General features: G+C 37.2%; 2 protein-coding genes across 15 annotated transcripts in view; both read left to right on the top strand.

Moving 5' to 3' along the window:
* LOC149729190 (uncharacterized) overlaps positions 1 to 4729 on the top strand; it is a 40891-nt gene extending 36162 nt beyond the window's left edge. For 10 of the 11 annotated variants that reach the window (XM_089886807.1, XM_089886803.1, XM_089886804.1 and 7 more), the window contains one exon: positions 3220 to 4729. In XM_089886807.1, the coding sequence (XP_089742933.1) occupies positions 3220 to 3303 (84 nt within the window). In that variant the 3' untranslated portion in view covers positions 3304 to 4729. Of the gene's footprint in view, positions 1 to 14; positions 1087 to 3219 lie in introns of those variants that run through there. The other variant, XR_016385854.1, reaches the window with a different exon arrangement.
* Positions 4730 to 6739: 2010 nt separating this feature from the next.
* LOC149729189 (heterogeneous nuclear ribonucleoprotein U-like protein 1) lies at positions 6740 to 19929 on the top strand. 4 transcript variants are annotated; one of them, XM_089886812.1, is made up of 22 exons: positions 6740 to 7011; positions 8264 to 8328; positions 8399 to 8497; positions 8750 to 8780; positions 9087 to 9184; positions 9269 to 9617; positions 11859 to 11973; positions 12027 to 12114; positions 12219 to 12335; positions 12485 to 12697; positions 12987 to 13142; positions 13607 to 13723; positions 13783 to 13905; positions 14062 to 14178; positions 15750 to 15918; positions 16110 to 16265; positions 16992 to 17147; positions 17597 to 17647; positions 17761 to 17863; positions 18549 to 18708; positions 19094 to 19258; positions 19676 to 19929. In XM_089886812.1, exons 1-22 carry the CDS (start codon positions 6882 to 6884, stop codon positions 19808 to 19810), a joined length of 2913 nt encoding a protein of 970 aa, XP_089742938.1. In that variant the 5' UTR covers positions 6740 to 6881; the 3' UTR covers positions 19811 to 19929. The 4 variants fall into 4 exon arrangements, with proteins under 4 accessions (XP_089742938.1, XP_089742937.1, XP_089742939.1 ...); XM_089886811.1 differs by having other exon boundaries at positions 19673 to 19929; XM_089886813.1 differs by lacking the exon at positions 17597 to 17647 and having other exon boundaries at positions 19673 to 19929.
* The last annotated feature ends 19 nt before the right edge of the window (positions 19930 to 19948 follow it).

The following is a 19948-nucleotide window of genomic DNA, read 5'->3' as shown; positions in this document are numbered from 1 at the left end:
CCATCATGGTGTAGGTCCCGTACTTGGCACTGTGTCCAGGAGAATCGGCACGTCCATCACCACCACATACTATACCACCATCCCTGCAAGGTGCTTAACATCCACATCTGTCTCTCCCTCCATAGCTGCATGGTTGCTGTGTGCAACACCATCTGTTGGTGGCGGAAAAATATTCGGACAGAAATAACAGCTGTTCCCATCTGCTTTAAAACCCGTAGGACCTTCGAAGCAGTAGCTCCTGCAAACAGAATGCCTGCAGACAGATGAATGTTACTAGCAGGTACTTTTCCAAAATTTGGCTGACTGTTCCATGTATTGGAGTGACCACAGTCTTTACATCTTAGAAAAACACGCAACACGCTGTTCATGTTGAACGAAAGTATCAGAAAGAACCTGGAAAGTTTTAATTCAAATATATACATATAATAAATATTAATACATTAAAAAATGCATTTTCAGTAGTGTTTTAAGCCTGGAAAACTTTCTTGGTTCTTTGATTACTGTATAACTTGTATCAGGATGGACAGGGGCTTATTTGTATAATATCTAATCTGTGCTATCTTGGTTTTCAACAAAATGCATTACACTGTTACTTAAAGAAATATTGGTTTGAACATGTGCACTTGTATTTTCTGTTTTTTACTGGACGCAAGTTCTAACTTTCTTGGGAGTGGAACTGGTGCTGACTCCGCCGCTCAAGACCTGCCCCATCAAAACTGACATTGAAAGAACCTCCCGGACTTGTTATAACTGCAGCTATTTTATTTAATACCACTTCTGTTCTTTGTTATAACTAGCATTCGGTTTACGTGCATGCTGGGAACGGAGTCAAAACAATCTATTTCAAAATGTTCAGAACAAAGAACAGAAGTGGTATTAAACAAAATTCGCAAATCTCTCTTCAGTAAAAATCACAGTTTGCTCAAACTTTTCGCGCTACTGTTCTCCTGCTGACACCACAAGATAGTGGTATCATTTTTACGCCGCAAACTGAGGAGTTGATTTGTTTCACTTAAAAACGTTATATTTATCGCGTAAATAAAGTTTCTCGCCTGTAAATGTTGGTAAGACTACGTATTATAATAAGATGTATTGTTTTATACTAAGTTTTCATTAGGTAAAAGTTCATGTCATGAGCACTTTAATGTTACAGAAATATTCGACAGTATTATCACAACTTTATAAAACATCTGTCAAAGCCGATTACTGTTGTTAAATATTAAAAAATGTGTAAAATAGAAACAGTATTTTTAAACAGGTAAAAAAATGCGAAATAGTAAGGTGCTATTTTTTAAATGCTTGCCAAAGTTAAGCCAAAGAAACTAGTACAACTGGTTAATTTCGGTAGGTTAACTACAAGTTGCAAAATACTGTTAAATGTTAATATATTTCAACTTGGTGTCCCATCTTCCCCCACATTGTAGTTTTGTATGTTTTCATTGCCAAACTTTGAAAGATTTGCTTTTAAATCAATAGTTTATACCTTAGGGGTTATTCAAATATAATATACTGATGTAATAAAAAGATAATATATGGAAAATATATTCGAAATTCAGTCATTTGCACTTGAAGATAATTTATAAGTGGCTTGTGCAAAAAACAGAGTAGCAATACCCAATTTGTAGCAAAAATGTAAACTTTATCAATAGTTATAATCAATTTTCTTTTATTACAAGTTCATGTACATTTGTAGGATACAATATTTATCAATTGATGTTCGAACATTACCCATTGTCGTTTAAACAATACCAATTGTTATGCAATAATATAATGTAGGCAACATGTTAAAAACTATAGCAGTAGGGCAAGGAAAAGAATGTTTAAACTTAATTTTCAAAGCGTACAGTATTATTTCGAGTTATTTACGTTTAATTCTGATAATAAATTCACTTATTAATTAAAATTAACAAATATTTTAAATCGCAAAATAACTCCTTGTGTGTTTTAAACTGTTGTCAATTAATAAAGGAATGATACTAATTTGTGATATTACCCAAAAACCGTCATATAGTAGGGTGGGCGAAGATGGGACACTTTGTCAGACGAGACTTTTTTTTAATTTTCTTTTTATGGACCCCCAATAAATGATAATCAGAAAAATAAGGTCACAGAATTATTCGACAGTATTATCACGACTTTATAAAACGCCCGTCAAAGCTGATTACTGTTTTTAAATATTAAAAAAATGTGTAAAATAGAAATGGTATACTTTGAACATAAAAAATGCGAAATAGTAAGGTGCTATTTTTTAATGCTCGCTAAATCATAGTAAAGTCAATGAAATTTTTAGTTTGCGTGTGCGAACGATTAAACTAGTTTCATAGACTCATAAAACAACCTTGAATATTTCGTACAGTTTGAGTTTGTCTTATAAAACTAGTTTTAGTTTTGTAAAAAAAACACTGAGATATAAACATGAAGAAAATAGGCAGGGGTCAAAATGACTTTAATTTGAGATAAAAACAACAAAAAAATATCGGTTTAACGTTATATATATGAAGTTTACATGGCAAAGAAACTAGCACAACCTGTTAAACTCGATAGGTTAACTACAAGTTGCAAAATACTGCTAATGTAAATATATTTCAATTTAGTGTACCATCTTCCCCCACATTGTTGTTTTGTATGTTTTCAATGCCAAACTTTGAAAGGTTTACTTTTAATTTAGTAATTTAAACCTCAGGGGATATTCAACTGTAAGATACTGATATAATAAAAAAATAATATTTTTGATATATTTTTTGAATTGTTGTCAATTAATAAAGGAATGATAGTACTAATTCGTGGTATTACCCAAAAACCATCATCTATTCTGATTTTGGAAATATTGGGCAATATGTGCTTAAGTGTCCCATCTTCCCCCACTGTACTATATCTTGTATATTGTTACTTGAGTGTTTGTTAGATTGTTGTGTTGTATGTTTATGTGGTGAAGCAACTTGAATATTTGTACAAATAGTCGATTCAGCTCAGTGAGGACCGCATGTAAACCATTGATAAAACATGACTTTAGTTCCTTTAATGCAGTTTATACACTGCAGATTAAACTTGAATATTTGTTACAAGGTGTATTCATATAACATGGTTTATAAATCTGTGCCAATCTACTATGATGTAACAACCATTGATTGTCATATTATTCATGGAATAAACATGTTTTTGTTGATGTAACAATATACTCACTTAAACAACAATCTTAAATTATCGTTTGTTTTTCAGGATTTTGTCTTGAAGGAAATAGTTGATATAGATGCTGATAATGATCAGTATTTGGCTCAGTATTTAAACTTTTGGAACCAATGACTTGATTTTTATATTTTCCACTATTTTTTACTTTTTTTATCATAAGAACACATTAAAAATAATTAAAAATAAAGAACCAATGACTTGATTTTACATTTCCTTCTATTTTAAAAATACATAAAGAATATTTAAAGACAAATGTTGAGAAAATCCTGATGACATGAACATTATTTCAAACAAAACCATGAAATATAAATATTGTTGCGTTTTCCAACATTTTAATTTCATTCCTTCCATAAAAAAACAAACTTCACTGTGCAGCATATTTGTTTATACCAACATAAGATATCAACGCACATCTATGATAGAAAACCATGAAACATCATGTGTGCAACAAAATATGTGTCTAATTATCAATGTGCACATAAACATTCCATTCACCCCTCTGCATTCACTCTTGCAAAATGTATTCACCCAGTTAAGAATACTGTTGTATATTAAGATCATAGTGACCACTGAGTTGTTCATTAAGTTTTAAAACTCATGAAAGAAATGATTTATTTTTATCTCCCCTCTGTTCAATGTTTAACCATCCATTGTTTTGTTTGATGATGTCATAATCACCATTATCCCACATGATTATGTATCAACAATCACGTTGTGATGGAACAAAAATGACTTTGATTAATTTGCGCGCTCTCTTTTGTTGTTTTATGCGTTTAGTTTGTCTTTAATTACTTTTAACGTTTGTTTTCATGTAGGATTATCAAACTATGTAGTTACGTATAGAATTGTTTAAGCCTTATTTAATAAATCATTAGCAACCAATCGTTTCACTTACTTCTTCAATTATTTCGATTAGTTTCTTTAATTCCTTTTGACCGTTTGTTTTCACCTAGGTTGCTGTCGAGCAATAGTTACATAAAATGTTCCAAGCCCTATTTAATAAATCAGCAACTGATCGTTTCATCTACTCCCGCTAAAGTTCAATTATTTTGATGATGTTTTGTTAATTTTTGATATACAGTAGGGTGGGAAAAGATGTGGCACCGTTTCATTTTATTTTCTTGTTCCATTTGGTGGCAAACAAAGAAAATTCAATGAATTATAAAACCCCATCCGCACGATTCCCACCGTTGTTAAATGTTTAAAACACGAACAGGATAATTGGATATAATGTGCCAAAATGGATGTTTTGTTTTGATAAAACTTATAATGAATATCATGTTTGTAGCGTGTTAACCACTGATATTAAATTCCCGTGCTTACCGTATAATATTTCATATGAATTCCCTTGTATTTAGACGTGTTTGTAGCAGCTTAATTACTTTCACCAATATTCTATTTTTAGGTTTGTGATTTTTTATAGATTTCCATTTTTCTCGCCTTAATTTTTGTTTTGTTTCATATAATCTTCCTAATTATTTTGAGTGCGATTTGTTGTTTGTGATTTTTACCAAGAATAAAACAATTAATATAAAATGAATGAATGTAAATTATTTATCCTCACATGGCGGGGCAATGACAGTCGTTATAACACGGGTGTTCTGTTTCATACACCTCGTGCCAGCTTACAAGTTACCACGTATGTAACTTATTTATCCTCGCATGGCGGGGCAATGACAGTCGTTATAACACGGGTGTTCTGTTTCATACACCTCGTGCCAGCTTACAAGTTACCACGTTTGTAACTTATTCATCCTCGCATGGCGGGGAAACGACAGTCGTTATAACACGGGTGTTCTGTTTCATACACCTCGTGCCAGCTTACAAGTTACCACGTATGTAACTTATTTATCCTCGCATGGCGGGGCAATGACAGTCGTTATAACACGGGTGTTCTGTTTCATACACCTCATGCCCGCTTACAAGTTACCACGTTTGTAACTTATTCATCCTCGCATGGCGTGGAAACGACAGTCGTTATAACACGGGTGTTCTGTTTCATACACCTCATGCCCGCTTACAAGTTACCACGTATGTAACTTATTTATCCTCGCATGGCGGGGCAATGACAGTCGTTATAACACGGGTGTTTTGTTTCATACACCTCGTGCCTGCTACGAGTTACCACGTATGTAACTTATTTATTCTCGCATGGTGGGGCAACGACAGTCGCTATAACACGGGTGTTCAGTTTCATACACCTCGTGCCCGCTTACACGTTACCACGTATGTAACTTGTTTATCCTCGCATGGCGGGCAATGACAGTTGTAGCGGTTGATTGTGTTCTGGCACAGATTTAATCATATAAAGATAAATTTAACACTAATGCATAAAGATTGAGTATAAAGCAACGTTGTATAGCGAAAACAAAAGCATGACAGGAATGGAATGCAGTTTCGCTGCTTTCGTAACATCTACTTTCCCGTCATTCTAATCGTGATAATAAAACAATTACCCAGTTGTGCGTATGCCAGGCGAGGCAATTGCCACATGCCAATGACGCGTTTTTTTGTTTTGCTACACGTGTTTTTCGTTATATAAACCTTTTACTTTCCTGTACTGTGAGGCAGTACGGGGCTTGCAATACCCTGCTGTTCTCACTTTGTCTCTAAGCACGATGCTGCACTTTCACCTAATAACTGTCCGGCGCTGTGGCATAGTGGTAAGCGCGCCTGCCTCTAACCCAGAGGTAATGGGATCACGGCTCGTCGCTGCTACCATTGTGGGCGTACAAGTCCTTGAGCAAGACACTTAACGGCAATTGCTCCAACTCACTAATGGGTTGTCCAAATTATCAGCCATACATAAAAATGAAAAAAAATCCCAAAAAAATAATCACCCACAAAGTAACATACTTGGTAACTCGTAAGCTGGCGCGAGGTGCACACCCGTGTTATAACGACTGTCGTTTTCCGGCCACGCGAGGATAAAGTAAGTTACATTCATTCATTCAATCATTCATTCAACTGTAATAAACTGAGCTGTGTGCCGTACAAGTGTCATACATCTATCACGTTTGTGGAGTCAAATAGCGTGTGCGTCGGGGCATGATGGAACAGCGTCGGGGCATGATGGAACAACGTCGTCGCGAGGGTACGGAACGTGAACTCGCAAACTAAAACAACTTCAAGATTAGCCGCCCCCTTCCACAGTCGTTATAACACAGTTTTTGTGAAAGACAAACATACGTAAAATTTTTGAAACATACGTGAAATTTTTGCCAAGTTTACCAGGGATTATGACTGCCATCAAAGAAGTTCTATCACTTGATTTTAAATCGTCCCCATTATATGTTTTATATATGATGTCTATGTAAACGACCGTTGATTGGTTGAAATATTTTCCGCTTGAGTGATCACAACCTGCTTGTTGAAGAAAGCGGAAAAAATCCGAAATTTGTCGCAAAAATATTTCGTTTGTTTTTGTGTGTTTGTTGTTATTTGTGTGTTTGTTGTTATTAAACGTATCAGTTGTCGTAGCTATCTTTGGTAAAAACTTGTTTTAATACTTACTGAGTAGATTCAGTGAAACATCTGCTATAGCATCGTGGGTTTATACTCGATAATTGTAACTTTGTAAAATTTCGCTTGTTTCATAAAATGTCTCCAGTTTATAAATTTCACATTTTTTTCATAATTCTGGATAATTGTAACCTTAATATTATTGTAGAAGTTGACTTTATAAAACAACCATGGGTAAGCTGAACCCTAAAAAGATGAAAGTCGCCGAGTTGAAAGTAGAGTTGGAGTCGCGAAACATTGAGGTTGGGAAAGGAATGAAGAAAGCCGATCTCGTGGCTTTGTTGTTGTCCTCCATTGAAAGTAAGTACTTGAGAAATATTATTGCGGTGGTATTTCTTTATCTGATGGCTGCTAAAATCCCCGATACCTGCTGTCTAATTTAAAAAAAAGGCGGGCGTTTGTGTCGAAAATTAACTTTGAAAATGCGCAAAAACATGTCTCGTCACCGTAGTTGGTCTGATTTGAGTAAGGTTAAGGTTTTATTGCCCATGCAATAATTCCAACCAGTAACCCCTAACAAGTTACTTCATTTATAACATAGAAATCAAAACATACGACTTATTATCCGAATGTCACTCTCTTTTTTCACAAGCGGGCGCTCATTTTTTTATTATTATTTTCTGGGGACTTTTAAAAAACGTCGTTTTTGTGACATACAACGTGTATTGGAATAGTATTTCAATATTTTATAAAAAATCGTTTACTAACAGTAAGTTTTACAGTTTACAGACATAAAACTTAAACCCCTAACTTCTAACCCCCAACCCCTAACTCGTGCTAATCACACAAAAAAAACTTAAAAAAATTAAAACGTATTGCACTGTGTGGGACTTGAACCCGGTAAGAACGAAACAAAGAGATTAATCAACGGCACCGTTACGCCACAGAGCCAACGATAGTTAATAGAACGAAAGAGCGTATATAACCTACCTAATTTGGGAAAGATGTTCTCACTAGTATTTTATATATTTATAACGGTATTTTCAGTATTTAAGTAATTTGTTTTACACTTATTACCTAAGTGTTTCTTTGTGTATTTTTTTCAAAATTTTAAACTTAATAAGAGCGCCCACTTGTGAAAAAAGAGAGTGACATTCGGATAATAAGTCGTATGTGAAATCAAAAGGAACAATACGCATTCTATAACAGAATATTCTAACCTTTGTTTAATTCATGACGGCTCGTGTGGAAAATACGGAGAGGCACAGGATTTTGCGCATTTTTAAAGTTAAAGGGTTGCAGCTTGCCGCTGGTATCTTGTGTAATACTCTTCCGGCAGTTTGTGAGTTGTGGTTTGTCACATCATGTATGGGATGGGGAAGACCAATAGTCCAGCAATAATATAGAATGGCAAACATTCTCTAATTAAGTGGTTTACACGCATTTAGACTGGGGTGCAAAATTACGTTATTGCACCCCTGCTTTCCAATTTGGGGCGCAGCTGCACCCTGTGTACAACCCATATCGTCGCAACCAGTGTGTTTAAAATGTGCTGACATGACAGCAGCAACCCTCTAGTTGCCAAATAGAAATAATAATGTTTTGTTTGCAGGTGATGAAAATGTTTCAACCAACGATGATTCGATGTTTAGCGAGGAAGAATCTCAAGAATCCGAGGTAAATAGAAATCATATATATACCATACGTGTACAACTTGTGCGACTAACGACCGAACTTGTTTTTTTAGTTAAACACGACGAGCGAGGTCGCTGATGCGGAACCTGAAGTCACCAAACCGGAACAAACTGTAGGAACCGACCAATCAGGAGAGAGCGAGCCGACACAGGTGGAAATAATAAAATATCTAAATTTTAGAGGTTTTGTATTTTGTAAAATGTAGTTGATTTTTCATCAAAACACAGGAAAATTATGGTTACCAGATATATTAATGTTATTTCTATTATATCCTCTGTAATGTTATTTCTATTATGTCCACATTAATGTTATTTCTATCAAACAATCGTTATCATAGTTCAAATCATCCCATCCACCAACCCCTCACACAAACAACAAGGATAAATTTAAAACTTTTTTCCAGGAATCGAATCTTGCTGAAGAACAAGCGTCAGGTGAGTATCGGTTCTGGGGATTCCCCCATTCATAACATGTTAAATATTTTGTTTGTATTCAACCGTATGCGTAGGGGTTGTATGAAATCAACGTATACCCTGCTTATACTAAAGTTAGGTGCCATGGTTGTGTTTGTATAATGTGGCCTCTGTTTCCCAACCTTTCATGGCTTGTGGTCCTTCCATAGACACTGGTAATGGCTTGTTATTAGGGCTGTGAAAAGGTTGACCAAACAAGTTCCGTTCTTGTTTATTTTTCTTCAAATGTTTTCGCATCCCTGATTAAAACATCGTCATCATCATCAGGCCACACAGATGAAGTTCCTCCCATGGAAGTTGATCCTCCCATGGATCCGCACATCACCGAGACGAACCTCACTGATCCAGAGGAACCCCCGCCAAAGGTGAGGAAATGCATAGTTTGGAATTAATAAAATGGGTGGTGAACAGTTGGTTGTTGTTGAAACTAACCCAGGTTTTCTATAAAGGAGGTTGAGATGGCTGAAGACAAGGATGAGGATGAAGCTCCCGAAGGATTGGATCAAAAAGATGTTGAAGCTGAGGTGGGTGGAGCTGCCGATCCTGGGGTTAAAGATTCGAATAATGATGAAAATGCTTCTAAAAATGATGATGTCACTACCAACGATGATGTCACTCCTGATGATGGCACTCCTAATGATGATGTCACTAAAGATGATGTCATAGCTAATGATGTCACCCCCAAAGACGAGATAGCGGATGTTGCGTCTTCAGCTCCCGAGGATCAAACATCAGAGGAACCAGGGATGGGGAACGGGGAGGAAACTCCCGTTGTTCCGGATGTTGCGGATGAATCAGGTGAGATGATTTAACTAGGGGTTGAGGGTTCAAGTTTCAATGCTGCTACTTAAAAGCGTCATGTTTATGGCATTCGGTAAAAATCTGCTTGTTTGTATAGACACCTAACAGCAGGGTAAAATCTGGGGTGACATTGTTAAAATACAGTTACACTCATAGTTGTCAAACATAGGGAACCTCATTGATTAATGTGGTGAATGCAATATACTTTGGCTCTACTTGTTTGTATAGACACCTAACAGCAGGGTAAAATCTGTGGTGACATTGTTAAAATACAGTTACACTCATAGTTGTCAAACATAGGGAACCTCATTGATTAATGTGGTGAATGCAATATACTTTGGCTCTGCTTGTTTGTATAGACACCTAACAGCAGGGTAAAATCTGGGGTGACATTGTTAAAATACAGTTACACTCATAGTTGTCAAACATAGGGAACCTCATTGATTAATGTGGTGAATGCAATATACTTTGGCTCCGCTTGTTTGTATAGACACCTAACAGCAGGGTAAAATCTGGGGTGATATTGTTAAAATACAGTTACACTCATAGTTGTCAAACATAGGAAACCTCATTGATTAATGTGGTGAATGCAATATACTTTGGCTCTGCTTGTTTGTATAGACACCTAACAGCAGGGTAAAATCTGGGGTGACATTGTTAAAATACAGTTACACTCATAGTTGTCAAACATAGGGAACCTCATTGATTAATGTCTTGAATGCAATATACTTTGGCTCTGCTTGTTTGTATAGACACCTAACAGCAGGGTAAAATCTGGGGTGACATTGTTAAAATACAGTTACACTCATAGTTGTCAAACATAGGGAACCTCATTGATTAATGTGGTGAATGCAATATACTTTGGCTCTGCTTGTTTGGATAGACACCTAACAGCAGGGTAAAATCTGGGGTGACATTGTTAAAATACAGTTACACTCATAGTTGTCAAACATAGGGAACCTCATTGATTAATGTGGTGAATGCAATATACTTTGGCTCTGCTTGTTTGTATAGACACCTAACAGCAGGGTAAAACCTGGGGTGACATTGTTAAAATACAGTTACACTCATAGTTGTCAAACATAGGGAACCTCATTGATTAATGTGGTGAATGCAATATACTTTGGCTCTGCTTGTTTGTATAGACACCTAACAGCAGGGTAAAATCTGGGGTGACATTGTTAAAATACAGTTACACTCATAGTTGTCAAACATAGGGAACCTCATTGATTAATGTGGTGAATGCAATATACTTTGGCTCCGCTTGTTTGTATAGACACCTAACAGCAGGGTAAAATCTGGGGTGATATTGTTAAAATACAGTTACACTCATAGTTGTCAAACATAGGGAACCTCATTGATTAATGTGGTGAATGCAATATACTTTGGCTCTGCTTGTTTGTATAGACACCTAACAGCAGGGTAAAATCTGGGGTGATTGTTAAAATACAGTTACACTCATAGTTGTCAAACATAGGGAACCTCATTGATTAATGTGGTGAATGCAATATACTTTGGCTCTGCTTGTTTGTATAGACACCTAACAGCAGGGTAAAATCTGGGGTGACATTGTTAAAATACAGTTACACTCATAGTTGTCTCATTGATTAATGTGATGAATGCAATATACTTTGGCTCTGCTTGTTTGTATAGACACCTAACAGCAGGGTAAAATCTGGGGTGATTGTTAAAATACAGTTACACTCATAGTTGTCAAACATAGGGAACCTCATTGATTAATGTGGTGAATGCAATATACTTTGGCTCTGCTTGTTTGTATAGACACCTAACAGCAGGGTAAAATCTGGGGTGATTGTTAAAATACAGTTACACTCATAGTTGTCAAACATAGGGAACCTCATTGATTAATGTGGTGAATGCAATATACTTTGGCTCTGCTTGTTTGTATAGACACCTAACAGCAGGGTAAAATCTGGGGTGACATTGATAAAATACAGTTACACTCATAGTTGTCAAACATAGGGAACTTCATTGATTAATGTGGTGAATGCAATATACTTTGGCTCTGCTTGTTTGTATAAACACCTAACAGCAGGGTAAAATCTGGGGTGACATTGATAAAATACAGTTACACTCATAGTTGTCAAACATAGGGAACCTCATTGATTAATGTGGTGAATGCAATATACTTTGGCTCGGCTTGTTTGTATAAACACCTAACAGCAGGGTAAGAGCTGAATACTGAGGCGCCAAAACATATGATTTATTGTTATTCAGTAAAACAAGAGAGCGACCACCAAGCTCGTAAACGTAAGTTCGACACTGAGAGAGAAAAAAGGGAAGAAGAGAGAAAGAAAAGAGAAGAAGAGCGGATGAGACGTAACGAAGAGAGGTACGTCCACTAGGAGGTGGTGTTGAGGTGTGTTAATATTGTTTCTATGTTAGGTTTGTTCCACCACCGGAGGAGCCAGAGGAAGAGTTCGACGACACGCTGGTTGTTATCGATAAATATCATTGTGACCTCAATATAAAGGTGGGTGTAATGTCATAATGGTGTGATGTCATAATAGTGTTTGTTACATGCGACACATGGGTTAATCAAGAATACAAATTTAGTGATTGTTAATATTGTTCCAGCTCCACAAAGGACGATTGACAGCCGTACCGTTAACATTGGAAGGTTTCGCTTACTTGTGGGCGGGTGTTCGTGCAACTTACGGGGTGACTACTGGGAAAATATGTTATGAATGCAAGGTAACTTAATGTTTATATTGCATTAGAATAAGTGCATGTATATGCAGTACTGTGGACTGCTGATGTTTTGGGAATATATTTGCTTTGGGTATATTATGTAATCGTGAAGCAAACCTGGCTAAAGTAACCATAGTGTTGTTGCTTCACAGCTGGCAGAAGAACATTCAGTTCGCCATCTTCCATCCTCGGAGGCCCATCCGCATCTTGTGAGGGTGGGGTGGTCGGTACCAAACACCCCCATGAACGTGGGCGAATCAAGGTTCTCATATGGGTTGTGTGGCACCGGACGTGTCGTTACAAATCAAACATCGAAGGAATTCGGGGAGAAGTTTAAAGGAGGAGATGTTATTGGTTGTTACTTGGTGAGGAAGGGGTTGTATGTGTGTGAACCACAGCGGTACAAATTTTATAGATTAGAGGTAATGGGTTCAACGCTCGTCGCTGCTACCATTGTGGGTGTATGTGTCCTTGGACAAAACACTTAACAACAATTGCTCCAACCCAGTGGTCACTAATGGCTTGTCCAATTTATCAGCCGTACATAAAAATAATCACCTACAAAGTTAAGTGGGTTGTTATCCCGCCACCGGAGGATAACTAAGTTACATACAATGATGTATATCCAACCCCCCTATTATAACCCCACCCCAGGACTTATCCACGGACATGATGAACATCCACTACACGAAGAACGGGGTGTTGCTCGGTGAAGCCTTCACTGAGGAGAAATCAAGGTTGGGCGAGAATCCGTTGTTCCCGCATGTATCGTGCAAGAATACGACTATTGAGTTCAACTTTGGCGAGAAGGTGACTATGATATATATATATATGTGTGTAATAATGTGCGTGTGTGTGTGTTGCATCCCTGGTTCCATGCCAAGCATTAAAAACAACCAAACCATGTTTAATTTCAACTGAGATGCAATCATGGTTTGTAAATTATTTATTTAGTTTTTCTATATCATGCAACAATACATGGATGTGTCATCTTGTTTTTTAAAACGCAAACCACGCGTTCTGTATTATTTTAATTAGCGACGCTTAATAACAAATCCTGAACATAACCTCGTTCTTCTTCCCAATGTGTCGGTTGACCTCATGTTTTGTAAACATGTGATGTCTCCAATGTTTTGCCATCTCACCATAAGTAGCATGTTTTAAATTTCCAATTAAAGACACCTAACAGCTGGGTGAAGCTGGTATAAGCTTGTGGGGTGCTGTAACAAAGTGTGCATTTCAAAATTAACATAACATTAACCTCATCCACCCAGGAGGAACCATACTTCCCCCACCCTCAAGAATTGGAAGATTACGTTTTCATATCAAAGGTTGGGTTGGAGGATCGGGTTAGGGGAACCACCGGCCCCACAAAGAGAAAGGATTGTGAGGTAATGATGACATCATTGATGACATCATGTATGGTGTTGATGACATCATTGTATTACAGGTGTTAATGTTGTGCGGGTTACCAGGCTCGGGTAAAACATTTTACGCCAACCAACAACTTGTTGATAAACCAGAGATGGGGTTCAATATACTCGGGACGAAGTCGGTCGTTGATCGGATGAAGGTAGGTGGTGTTGTGATGTCATCAGTGTTGTTATGACATCATCAGTGTTAATATGACATCATCAGATAATAACATCAGCATGATGTACTAACTTTTTACTTTGTGACATCATTATTTCACAATATGACATCATCACTTTGCATTATGACATCACAGGTGACAGGAATCGAACAGAAATACACGACGGACATCTTGATGAGCCACGCTTCTAATTGTTTGAATCGGATGTTTCAAATGGCTGCACGCAAGAATAGGAACTATATACTTGACCAGGTAGGCACCATGATGTTGTATAGTTAATCCTTATGTTTTACAGGTGGCTTCTTACCGCACACAAAACACACAAACACACATTTTTATTAAAATAATTTTTCGCAATTTTTTTTTAACTTTATAAAATAAGAAGTTGTTGTTTTTCTTTTTATTTGAAATCTGCAACAAAAGGTTTAAATACAAATAATTTAAATGAAAATATTTTAAATAAAAGTTGCAAAAACTAAAAATATCTTCAAATGGTGGCCAACACTGGATGTGAAGCTCACGTCAGTATTGCTTGTTATTTCTATAAAGTTTAATAATATATTATTTCTATGTTGTGTTTTGGGTGGGGTTTGTTGTTATGACATCATAATTAGGTTGATTGTCAAATAATTCCTGACTCATTGTTAAATATGCTGTGTCGTATTGCCATTGTTTTCAAACAAAATCATTGACTATAGATTATGACAAAACCATGAAACGTTTTTTAACTTTTACCAACAATGATAAAAAATATTATTTCCATTATTGCGCAACAAACCTCAGCCCTAGTTATATTATTTCTATGTTTGTGAAACTGGAAAGGAACCACAGTGTACATGAGGTCTATGATGCTATGTTTGGGTTTCATGAAAAATGATTAGTCATCTATAAATTGCTGAGTAATTGTTTTATAAGATTTCTATCCCCTGCCCCGTTACAATGGCTGCTGTTCAGTTTAATTTAAAATTGTTGTTGTTGTTAATTTTATTTCACCAATGTTTCACCTGCTGACGACAAGTATCAATGAAATGTTGACGGAATAAAGTTAATGATTTTAGATCATGTATTATGTTATACCTGCAGGGATGCACATTACATAATTCGAATCTTATTACGGGATTCAGTATTCTGTTTTATGACGTCATCTCTGAATGTACTTCAACAGTTTTAGAAAACCATTAATTGTGGAAAAAATTCTTGTATTTGTGGTTGCTCCATGTTTCGGCTTGTTCGTTCGGCTTCATTAGCAGTTACTGATCAGGCGTTTTCGCACCATCGTTCTGCGGGGATTGGAGCTCTCTATTCCCGCAGAGAAAAACGGAATCTTTGATGTTATGCATAACGTATGGTGCGAAAAATTCGGCAACCGATCATTACTAAGCAAAAATTACCCAATCAGACAATTTTTGATCATTTTATAGCTGATGATCAAACAAGGCTACTATTGAAGGGCCAGTAGACTGAATTTATGTGGGAAAATTATTTTTCCCTATAAATAAAAAAAATTCGAAATTGTAGATCCGAAATAAAATATTCTCGAATATCATAGAATACTGTAATGTGCATCCCTATGTGCATGGTATCAACTGTAACAAATTGTTTTGTGTTTATTTGTTTGTTTGTAACTACCACACAAAAACACACACACACACCTACAACAACTGTACATACTTACAACAAACACACAGAACAACAAACACACAATACAACACAAAGATAACACGTTACTTACAGGAAGGTAAGTCTAATTATACCGGGTTGTCTATAAAAACACTTTGTTGGCTCTTCCGTAATTTCATGTCTTTTGCCCAAAACCAACATAGACAAATGTATTTGCGTCGGCTCAACGACGTAAGTTACGTTCATTCGAGGGTTTTCATCGAAGAGCTATTGTAATTGTTCCAAGTGAGGAAGAATTTAAAAGCAGATTGGATAAACGCACTAAGGATGAGGGCAAAGAGATACCCGATATTGCAATATTTGAGATGAAAGGTATTATTGTAGCCCAATCCTACATCGCCCACGGGTTATTATTATTATAAACCAACAAAACGCGAAACTTTTACGAAAGTTTAACGTTTTGTGGCAGTAGTGTTGCGCAACGATTCGAAAACATTTAAATTTTGCAACACTGCTGCGCTTTGCGTTGTGTTCGTGTTGTTAATATTATGTCTATGTTGTAGCAAACTTCAGCCTACCAGAGGAGGGGCCGGATGGTTTTGAGGAAGTAGTTTTCCCCGAGCTTGGGAAAGATGAAGCGGTAAAATTGATCAATAAATATCGTGAAGATGCAAGGAAGAAGGGACCTCCTCCTGAAAAGAGGTTCCGTGGAAAAGGAGGTCGGTGGGGGGGAGGTTGTTCTATGGTTGTTATTGTTATTATTATTACATTAATAATATGTACAAAAGTAGGTAGGGGCTTAATATGGGGTGTATGGTTGATATATTGAGATGAATCATGTTGTTAATGTTATTAAATGGTGCAAATATTAAGTAGGGGGTTTGTAAGTATGGGGCTGGTGTTTTAATTAGTGATGTAAACACCCCCTGTGTGGTTCAGGAGGTTTGGGTTGTTCCATGTTCATTCCTGGTGTTGTAACCATCATGGGGTGTTGACAGCAGTTCTGACTTAATTCCTTGGCATAAATAATATAGTTTGCCGTAATTCTTCAATGTCAGTGTGCTTATATATGGGTGAGGTCATGGCATTTAGGCTGCCTGGGATCCTAGAGTATTATTCAGGTTTGGCTCATTACCCCAACAGCCATTTACTCAAGCACTTCATTCCTGCCACAACATAACCAACAAACCCACCAAAATATCAAATAACACATGAGTAAAACAGATTCAAAATATATTCAGGGCAATATTTACTTTGTTGAAGCATAATTGTACAATAAGCTGATCATCCCATTATTATTACTCCATCTATTTCTTGTTTAACCTCAGGTTGTTTGCATGCTTTTGCACTGAATATTCATAGTAGGTGGGTGGGTACGGGTGTGTCTAACTAGATGACAATGATGTCAGAATAACCTGATGATGTCATAATACTTATTATTACAGGGTTCGATGGTCGAGGTCGTGGGGGTTGGGGGGAACCCCGGGGTATGATGCGAGCCCCGTTCCGTGGGGGTATGAACCGAGGGTTCGGGGGTGGTGGATTCAACCGGGGCTTTGGTGGGGGCGGGGGTCGAGGGGGCTTCAACAGGAATTCCGGGGGTGAGTTGGTTGCTGGTGTAGTTTGGCTGTATTTTGATGTTGTGGCAAAGTTGTCGCATTTTCAACCAGAAGTTGCAGGTTCAAGGCTCGACGCTGCTACCATTATGAACGTATGTGTCCTTGGGCAAGACACTTAACGACAATTGCTCCAACCCAGTGGTCACTGATGGGTTGTCTAAATTGTCAGCCATACGTAAAAACAATTACCTACAAAGTTACATACATGGTAACCTGTAACCGGACACGAGGTGTATGAAACAGAACACCCGTGTTATAACGACTGTCGTTTCCCCGCCAAGTAGGGATAAATAAGTTACATTAATTCATTATTAAATATAAACCAGTTGATCTATTGAAATATTAGGCACGTTTAATAGACTTTTTATTGTTCCCCCATTGATTTAATGAAGGATTATTTATATTGAAATAAATATTCATGCTTCGTTCAGGTTTTAACGACCGGCGAAATTTTGGTGGCAACACTGGTTGGAATAATGGAGGTGCGCAACACTGACATAAAAATAATTTATCATCCAATATTTATTTCTACATTTTGTTAACAAAGTTTTTCGAAAAATTAGTAGTGACATCTAACCGCCATCTTTGGTCCCAGGTGGAAACTGGCATGGGAACCGTGGGCGTCGGGACCACGGGGGTAACAGAGGGGGATACGGAGGGAATCGTAACCAAGGGTTCAGGAACAACATGGGTGGGGGGTAAGTGGTTGAGTGTGGGCTTCCTGTATATTGAAACAGGGATGATGTTATGAGTTTTAACACCTTGGTTTTAAGCCTAAAGCAGATTTTACCCTGCTGTTAGGTATCTATACAAACAAGCAGAGCCAAAGTATATTGCATTCACCACATTAATCAACGAGGTTCCCTATGTTTGACAACTATGAGTGTAACTGTATTTTAACAACGTCACCCCAGATTTTACCCTGCTGTTAGGTGTCTATACAAACAAGCAGAGCCAAAGTATATTGCATTCACCACATTAATCAATGAGGTTCCCTATGTTTGACAACTATGAGTGTAACTGTATTTTAACAATGTCACCCCAGATTTTACCCTGCTGTTAGGTGTCTATACAAACAAGCAGAGCCAAAGTATATTGCATTCACCACATTAATCAATGAGGTTCCCTATGTTTGACAACTATGAGTGTAACCTTAAAGCAAAAATCGGCCACTATTTGATTTAGATGGGTCGCCTGCTACAATGTTTCATGACGTTGTATGTTTTCATTACGGGGAGAACTAGTTTCGAAGATTGGGACGTCAAAGCTTGGCTAATGTTTGAGATTAATATTTGGGCGACATCTTCTAAGGTTTAGAACTCCTGGTTTATGGGGTTGGGGAAGCTGTGGTTGCACGTTGTTAATATGATTTCTATTCCCCAGAAATCGTGGCGGAAACAATCGATCTTTTCAAAACAACAACAACAGAAACTCTGGATTCAACAGAAACAATCAACGTCAACAACAGAACCCACAACAACAAAACCCACAACAGAATCAACAACAGAATCAACAACAACAACAACAACAGCAGAGACAGCAGGTAACTTCATTGAATTCCATGATTCTGGTCTAAAAACATTTAACAAACAAAAATCAAGCCCAACAAACGGTTTGTTATAAGAGATATGATTTTGTCGGTCTCTTATGTAGAGGTAATGGGTTCAAGGCTCGTCGCTGCCACCCTTGTGGGTGTATGTGTTCTTGAGCAAGACACTTAACAACAATTGCTCCAACCCAGTTGTTACTAATAGGTTGTACAAATTATCAGCCACAAAGTTACATACGTGGTAACTCGTGAGCTGGCACAAGGTGTATGAAACAGAATATCCGTGTTATAATGACCGTTGTTGCCCCGGTAGGATAAATAAGTTAGTCCATATTGTCAGCTTTAACCTTCTGTAAGTTCACACAACTTGTCCTCCCAGGCCAACCACCCGTACAACTATCAACAACAAGCCTACCAGCAACAAACCGCTCAAATCGCTGCTCAGAATGTAAATAACCCGCAACAACAGCAGCAACAACAACAACAACAGAACCCGCAGCAGCAACAGCAGAATTACCAACAATCATATAACGCACAAGGCCAGGTAAGGATAGTTAAAGATAGAAACACCGAGGGTATAAATCATCAAAAGTATTCACTTTGGTAATGGGTTTAAACGAACTTTTTTTGTGTGTTTTTTTCTTTTGTGGGAAAAATAGTTTCTAGTTATCTTGTCGAACTTTTTTTGGAAAAATTTATAAAATTACCCCGCTTCTAATCCCATTTTGATTTTTTGATATATGGATAACAAACAACCCATGTATTTTACACTTTCCTATTTTTAAATTTATTTTTAAGTCGAAATTACCCTTCAAATTACTGAAAAACATGCCTTTCCCCATATCTATATCTACGGTGTTAGTTTAGACATAAATTGGCCTTTAATTTGTCTTTTACGTAACGATGGGGTCATATTTTCTATACCATTGACACCCAACCCCTAACACCAACATAACAGCAGGATTACAGTCAACAATGGGCGCAATATTATCAACAACAAGCAGCAGCTCAACAACAAGCAGCGGTTCAGCAATACCAGAACTACTACGCGAGCTACCAGCAAGCTTACGGGGGGAAACAACAACAACAACAATAAAGAACAAGCTGTTGGTTTAAACTTTCCCGATTATTCGGAATAATTAGTTTTTTAATATTTTACAGAGAATTGTGTAAGACTGCCGCCAATCAATTTTGTAAATAAATTCCCAAGTTTGATTTTGTTAGTTACCTCATG

This window comes from Ciona robusta, chromosome 10 (genome assembly GCF_009617815.1).
Source record: "Ciona robusta chromosome 10, ASM961781v2".
Taxonomy (NCBI): Eukaryota; Metazoa; Chordata; class Ascidiacea; order Phlebobranchia; family Cionidae; genus Ciona; species Ciona robusta.
This window is presented reverse-complemented; position numbering and strand designations above follow the sequence as displayed.